At 42.4% G+C, this 8,467-nt stretch overlaps 1 protein-coding gene across 1 annotated transcript; it reads left to right on the top strand.

Moving 5' to 3' along the window:
- Positions 1 to 610: 610 nt before the first annotated feature.
- PTF1A (pancreas associated transcription factor 1a) lies at positions 611 to 2,862 on the top strand. Its single transcript, XM_073582297.1, is given in 3 exon segments — positions 611 to 1,252; positions 2,461 to 2,636; positions 2,638 to 2,862. Coding segments are annotated over 3 exon segments (810 nt in total). The 5' UTR covers positions 611 to 648; the 3' UTR covers positions 2,668 to 2,862.
- Positions 2,863 to 8,467: the final 5,605 nt, after the last annotated feature.

Below are 8,467 nucleotides of genomic sequence, written 5' to 3'. Positions count from 1 at the left end.
CATCTTTCCCATTATGGAGCCCATGGGTGGGTAACATCTTGGCTTCCTATATCTTGAGTTGTAGATAGTTTTAGTCTACTGAGCTCATCTCCAGGTCACCTCAATGTTCTCAGATCTTCTTCTGAGGGTGGTAAATCAAGTCACCTCTCAAGGTCCCATGGTGGACAATGCTGTAGAGTGTGTCCCTCTCCAGAACCTACTGGTGCCTGCAGTCCAGAGCTGTAAGACGTTGAGGAGCCTTTATCTGGTGACAATATGATTTGTGCAGTCCCAGTGTGGCTCATTGTGCTCCCTACAAGCAGTCACTGGCTGTTTTCTTTCCTCTTGACCTCGTCCTCTTCTGCTAAGATGAGATACAAGGGAGGGAGCAGCTGGGCGTCCAGGCAGCTACCTGTGTCAATGGGTGGGTGGGTGGTTAGAGGAGGGGGTATGGGTGGGCACTGCCCTCCCAGCACATGTAGGTGTTTAAATGACCAGAGAGGTGGGGGAAAGGGTTGCCCACTCTGATTGGCTCTGGGCTTGGGGTGAAGGCACGCGTCCTGGGATGTTCTTATAAGAATCCTCGCGTGTCTCCTCAGTAGAGCAGCAAGTCCTGAACCTGCAGAGGACACCAAGGACCAGACCACTGCTGGGCAGCAACAGGCCACCATGGACACAGTGCTGGAGCAGTTCACAGGACTGGAGTCCTTCCCTTCCCCTTACTTTGATGAAGAAGACTTCTTCACTGACCAGTCTTCCAGGGACCACTTAGAGGCAGATGACTTCTTAGAAGATGATGTGGACTTCTTAACTGGTCAGATCCAGGAGTACTATAAGGACAGCAGGATACTCCATGGAGAAGACTACTGTGATGCTGGCAACTTCTCCTTCTCCTCCTCCTCCTCTGGAGGATTCCCCTATGACTGTGGGGATGGAGGCTGCGACTTGTCTCCAGGAATGAAGGGGGGAAGCTCGGCTGCGAAGAGGAGGAGAAGGATCAGATCTGAGATGGAGATGCAGCAGCTGAGACAAGCGGCCAATGTCAGGGAGCGCAGGAGGATGCAATCCATCAATGATGCCTTTGAGGGATTGAGGTCGCACATCCCAACTCTTCCTTATGAAAAAAGGCTCTCCAAGGTGGACACCCTGCGCTTGGCCATAGGTTACATCAACTTCCTCAGCGAGCTGGTGCAATCAGATCTTCCACTGAGGAACTCCAACACTGAAAGCTCCTTGCAACCCAAGAAAGTCATCATCTGTCACAGAGGCATAAGTAAGTAGCAGGGCTGAGGGCATGAGGGGCATGCAACCAGTGGCCCCAAACATCAGAGACACTGCTACCCAAGGCAAGCTGGGGGCTACAACCTAGTGCAAAACTTGCAACTCTAGAGTTTGGTGCTAAATATACCAAAACTAACCATATGGAAGAAAAAATAATATTAATAATAATAAATACTAGTAATTATAATTTTTAATAACAACAACAATAATAATAATCAATACTCTATTATAGAATTAGGGATAATTAACATTCAGAATTGCCAGGACATCTGGTCTTTGGCTTTATTTAACAGTTAGAAACTGCTATAATGTATAATTAATATATAAATACATAGTGTGTGATTATAGAATGCATTGATATATAGGTTAGAATATATATAGATTCTGGATATATAGGTATATAGGAAAGGCTGTATCTAGATTCATAGGTTGTGCGGCATATAGAACATTATAAATAGACTATGAGGAATAGGGAAAATATATGCCCATAGGCTATAGAGTGTATAGAATATATTTGTGTATAGGCATTTAGTTATTTATCATGAGATATATAGAACATAAGGGACATGAGGCTTAGCCTATGCGATATATAGACAATGGGATATGTGGAATATATAGCCTATAAGCTTATAGGGTATATAATATCTAACATATAGATGTATGTATATACACTATATAGGCTACAAGGTACATAGACTATAGAATGTTTTTATATAAATATATTTATTTATATAGTATAATGGCTATGAGATGTATAGAACATGTAGACATTGATGTATATATAATAAGTAAATACATAGGATATGAGGTATATAGAATATTTAGATATAATTAGGTATATACAACATATATAAGTATTTAGACTGTGAAGCATAGAAAATGTAATGACTATTATATATATATATCATATAGACATTGAGGTATATAAAATATGTTATTGTATAGCCTATGAGTTATATAGAATATATAGACAATACGGTATATATAAGCACATAGACTGTGAAGTATATAGAATATAATGAAAATAAGGTATATAAAACATGTAGACATTGATGCATATCCAATACATATGTACACAGACTAAGAAAGTGAAATATACTGGCTATATGGCACATGTGATATATAGATGGGGCTTTGCTGATAGATGACATGGGATTATTAGGCTTCAGTAACTAATGTGGATTTGTTTTCTCCACTCAGGATCTCCATCTCCCAGTGACCCAGATTATGGGCTCCCCCCTCTTACTGGCCATTCCCTTTCCTGGAGTGATGAGAAGCAGCTCAGAGATCAGAACATTGTAAGAACCACCAAAGTGTGGACCCCTGAGGACCCCAGGAAACTAAGCAAATCATCACTCAATGACATTGAAAACGAGCCCCCCCCTGGCTCTGTGCCTGGACATTTAATGTGAATCTGCACTTCCTGAGCCCCCTACCTTGTACACACATGACTGTATATATCCCTGGACATAAGTGATGACACGTGCAATGTAATTTATAATATCTGTACACCTGATCTGGCAATCATCTTTATATTTATATATTTATTATAATTGGATTAGAAGGACTGGGAAATGAATGTATAATTTATATTTAATGTAATGTGACATATGCAAAAAAAAAAAAAGCACATGGCGCTGATCATTTGGGGAAATTACAATAATTTATTTTTTTGATATGTCTTTCTGATTGAATAAATATGCTTTTTTAATGATATTCTAGCATGTGTTGGATTCAGTGAGTGGATACTACAATATTCCCTATAAGGGGATAGTTCAGCACTGGAGAATATATTATGAATACTATTGGGGTTTGGTGAATATATGAAATGAGGGAGAATTATTACTTCCCCCTGTGATGTTAAACTTATTAATATTTCTACTGAATATGTTCATTGATAGGTGGGCAAATAAGGATTTACAGATGTAGCAGAGATTAAGTTGTCATTTAACTATTGTAGTTTGTTCATCAAAATAACATGCTAAAATACTTTAATTCACTAGATTTTACCTGTGCACATTGCAATATCACTGAGGCTTGCCTAGTGACAAACACAGCACTGCTGCATTGCAAACAAAGCCCTGCAGAAGAAGAAATTCTGTTATATTGAATGTGATTGTTATTAAGGTGATTACTAGTGATCCCATAACAAGTACTGTGCAAAGGTCTACTGCTTAGTAGGTAATGATACCATAAATACAGGGCAATTTGTCTGTATACTGTATATAAAAAAAGAAAAGGATTATTCTCTTCAATAGGAGATGATCTGCAGTACTCAGCAGCAGCCACTACACAGTATGTGGCGCTGTCCTGTTCTGCTCCATACACTTGTTACTGATCGCAGCTGATCGGCGGTAGTGCCAGTGACGGACTCTCACCGATCTGTTATTGATGATCTATCCTAAGGTTATGTCACAAAATGCCGTGAGTGTAAAAGTAGTTTACGACCCCTTTAAACTGGTATTTGAGGGTGTTGCTCCCACTGTTTCTAGCAGTTTAAAGGGTGGTGTCACATGATTTTTGCAAAAAATCCAACTTTTCTTCTTGACAGCGAAAACACTACATCCAGGTGTTACCTGTAAATGAATAAGAAAATATGAAACGCAATACAAATCGTATTTTTCGGTGCTGTTTATCACACTTTTTCTGGCATATTTGATTTAGCGATGGGGTTTTGAAATTTGCCATTAATTTCTCTAAAGGAAAAAAAATGCATGTGTGCATAAAAAAGTTGAGAAAAAGTTTGAAAATCTGAAAAACATAGGAAAGTGGAAAGGGAAAAATAAAAAATAAAAGCACCTTGTGCAGGAGACTTGAAGGGTTTGTCCAGTCGTCGATTAGAGGGGTTATTTGGGCTTGGGAAAAAAGAGTAAAATCACTGTGAGCAAATAGTCAAGTCATGGTATGCATGCAATTTGCATACTTGCAGTCACATGCCAACTAGACTTGTACAGCTTCTCTCAATAGACGTGAATTGAGAGACACTGGCTGAATCTAGTTAGCATGTGACTACAAGTATGCAAATCACAAACGTGGCCACGTAATAGTTCACTTGGATCAGGAATACTAATCTGTAGTAACATAGATTGATTGCAAACTTTTATCCCAAACCTGGACAACCCCTTTAAGGCACTGTTTATACTTCGGCTCAGGCAATTCATTTTTCTTCTCTGTTTTCAGGAACACACAAATGGTATTACTGACAAAGCTGATACGTTGCACTAGTGCACACAGAAGAGCCTGATTGATTAATATGGGGTCTATCTGGTTTCCGTTATTTGTCCATTTTACGAACATAAAAAAAAGTTAGTGCGCTTATTTTCTAAAAATGCAAAAAAACTAACCCAGACAGTGACTATATTAATGAGTCAGCCCTTCTGTGTCACGGGTGTGTCAGAGGCTGCAGACAGTCGCACTGCATCTACTGTAGCTGCAGAAGGGCTCAGCGGTTGGCTTTGCAAACACCTTCCTAGTCCTTCTGACTCTTGGACCTAGTGGCACTGGCAACCTCCCCCCGGCTCTAATTGACACATCTGGACAGGGGTGTGTATAGACTCCCAGCTTGCTGCTGGGAGTTGTCGGTGATATTTCCATTTCCCACTGTTGAAGCTTGGAGCTATAGCAGTCGGCTATCTTTCGCTTTGTGTTTGGAGGACGTCTGTGTTTCTCTCTGAGTCCACTCACGCTAAGTGTTCCCCTTGTTTGTCTATCACATATGTCTTTAGCTATAGTGGGGATCGACCAGCGTCACCCCTTCCTTTCCTAAGCAGGGCTTATTGCCAGGGTCAGGCACGGTTTAGGTATCCTGCTCGGCGATAGGTGGGGAAACTATATTTGGATGCTTAGGGCAGTCAGGGTGACGTTAGATCTGCCTAGGGGGTCGCCATTCCCCACTTCCCTAGTGTTGGGCTCTCTTCCCCTCATCGCTTTGTGTTGCACTTAGGCCGGGGTCACACTGGCGAGGAATACGGGAGAGTGAGAGGCGCAAAAAGCACGCATTAGACACGGACAAATGATTCTCTATGGGGTCCCTCGCACCAGCCGTATATTTCTCCTCAGTATTCTACGCTCCGTGCCACTCGCAGCATGCTGCGATTGTCAGCGTACTACGGCCGTAATACGCCAATGCAAGTCTATGGGTGCGCAAAAAATACAGATTACACACGGACCACACATGTGACTTGCGAGAAATACGCACCAGGTGTCTTTTAGCAAAGCCGGCAATTCAGTGCACGATACAGTAAACTCACACTGACAGTTTTAATAAAGAAATGAAAGAATAGATATAGACACATAGAGAAAATGTATATATATATATATATATGCATTCTATGTGTGTATATCTATTATTTCATTTCTTTATTAAAACTGTCATAGGGCTCCATTATATGTCCATTTTGCAAGCCTGCGAGAAAATTTCTCCATACGGATGCCATACGGATTACATACGGATGCTGACATGCGCAAAATACGCGACCACACCTTCATTACGGATGACATACGGAGCACTGTTTAGGGGTCTGTCATCCGTATTACGCATGTAAAATACTGACCGTATTTTGCGCAGGTTAGTGTGACTCCAGCCTTAGTCTTTCCTACACTGTGTGTGATATTTTCCTTCTGTTTGCTTCAGTTATGCAACGGATCCACTTTGGCAGCAATACCATTTATCTGTTGCTCAAAATAGAACTAACAGAGACTAAGCATAATTACTGAAATGTATTTATTGATAATTTATTAATCAATTCTAGATTTTATTTTTTTTTTAGTTTTCTGTAATTTTCAACATCTCTGCTTATGGTGAATGGAAACTTTTACTTACATGGCCATGTGCAATGAGAATAACTTGTTTAGAAAGTACAGAAGTAGCACAAATCTCTTTTTGAAAAAGCTGATAACGAAAACAGAATAATAATAATAATAATAATAATCTTTATTTATATAGCTCCAACATATTCCGCAGCGCTTTGCAGTTTAACTGTTTCAAAACACAAGTCATAAGTAACAACGTTAACAATACAATAATTAAAGCAAAATAAGATGAAATAAGACGACCCTCTGTAACTACGAATTCCTGGGTGGTTAATGTCTGATCTGTTGGGCTGTCGCATTGCCTTGGTCAACACACAGACACAGACACACACATGCACAGACACATACAGACACACATGCACAGACACCCAGACAGACAGACAGACACACACACACACACACACACACACACAGACACAGACACACACATGCACAGACACACAGACAGACAGACACACACACACACATACAGACACCCAGACAGACAGACACACACACACACACACACACACATACAGACAGACACACATGCACAGACAAACATAGACATACACATACGCACACACACACTCCAGTGTGACTTGAAATAGGACAAGAGGAGGACCCTTGGAGCAATACTGGACCTTTTGTGGTGTGAAGTGCTCCCGAATTTAAGCTAAATACTGAATTTACAGGTTTGTCAAGGAAACAAATCTATGACAAATGTTCTGGAAACATATTTCTCTTATCGTGGCCCCTGCAGACAGTGTTCACAATGGGACATTACTGAAGTTGCATAAAAGCTTCATATAAGAGTTGAGCAACATGATTTGTAGGACCTTGGTCCATTGGCCATGTCGGTAGCTCGTGGCCGCTGCACCAGAGACCGGAGCCTTTTCCTAGCTGCCGGAATCCCTCACTGTTTCTTTTGATTAGTAGACAAGATGCAACATCATCATTGCGGATTGACGCGCACAAGACATCGGGTTGGAGTTACTAGGTAGAAAGAGTGTTGGGGACACCAGCAAGTGTGGATGAGTGTCATAGGACTCTGGTCTGGGGGTGACAACTAGCGATGTGGCCGCTGGACCATGGCCCTGCAAATCTTTTTTGCTTTACTCTACTACAGATGAGACTGTGTTTTTGCTCAGTGTGCCCACAAATTGCTCTTGAACAGGACACTAACCAGTGTGATCTGTTGGCCAAAACCAGGAGTGGGTGATAAATCCAGAAGTGGTGACATGTTTCTATTATACTTTTCCTCTGATGTAAAATACTGACCTAATACTGAACATGTGAACGTGGCATAAAGGTGCGTTTACATCAGCCAAATTTGCAGTGTTAATTAAGTGCCGATCAGTAAATGTTTACCGATCGGTGGCCATTTAACTCCTCAGGGACCATGCCACTTTGCACGTTAATGATCAAGCCTCATTTTTAAAATCTGACCGGTGTCACTTTATGTGGTTGTAACTTTGGAACGCTTCAACGAGTCCCAGTGATTCCAAGCTTGTTTTTTTATGACATACTGTATTTAATTTTAGTGTTATATTTTGGTTGATATGATTTGTGTTTATTCAGGAAAATATAGAAAACTTGACGTAAAATTTAAAAATTTAGCAGTTTTAAGCATTTTTATTTTTATTCCCTTAAATCCGAGAGCTATATCACACAAAATGGTTAATAAATTACATTTCCCATATACCGTATTTTTCGCTTTATAAGACGCTCCGGATTATAAGACGCACCACAAATTTTGAGGAGAAAAATAGGAAAAAACTTTTTTTAATAAAATGGTGGTGCCTCTTATAATCCAGGTGTCTTATTGCTTACCGGGGGTGATGGCTGCGGTGAAGCGGGGTCCCAGGGTCGCTGCTGGAGGAGGCAGGAGTGGGGTGATACTGCAGGCCGCAGGAAGGGATGAGAGGGTGCTCCGATGAGCAGCGCGCTGCCAGGGGGGCTCGTGATGCTATCAGGGGGGCTCGTGCTGCTATCAGGGGGGCTCGTGCTGCTGCCAGGGGTCTGTGCTGCTATCAGGGGGGCTTGTGCTGCTGCCAGGGGTCTGTGCTGCTACCATGGGGGCTCGTGCTGCTATCAAGGGGGCTTGTCCTGCTGCCAGGGGTCTGTGCTGCTATCAGTGGGCTTGTGCTGCTGCCAGGGGGGTCTATGCAGCAGCCCGGGGCTCTGCCGACACTTACCGGGTGTAGGACGCAGGGGTGTCTGGGCATCTCCGGGTGTCCATCGGCACTGTGGGTGTCGCCGGGTGCCAAGCCGTGTCTCCACGTGCCCAGCGGTGTCTCCGGTTCCCATCCCGGGGCTCTGCCGACATTTTGCGACAGGCCAGAGCCCCGGGGCTCCCTCTCGGTTCCCTCTGTATTGTCTGGCTCCGGCAATATGGCGGCCGCCGCCGGGGATG

This window comes from Dendrobates tinctorius, unplaced genomic scaffold (genome assembly GCF_039654945.1).
Source record: "Dendrobates tinctorius isolate UK_male_01 unplaced genomic scaffold, ASM3965494v1 ptg000070l, whole genome shotgun sequence".
Lineage (NCBI taxonomy): Eukaryota > Metazoa > Chordata > Amphibia > Anura > Dendrobatidae > Dendrobates > Dendrobates tinctorius.
This window is presented reverse-complemented; position numbering and strand designations above follow the sequence as displayed.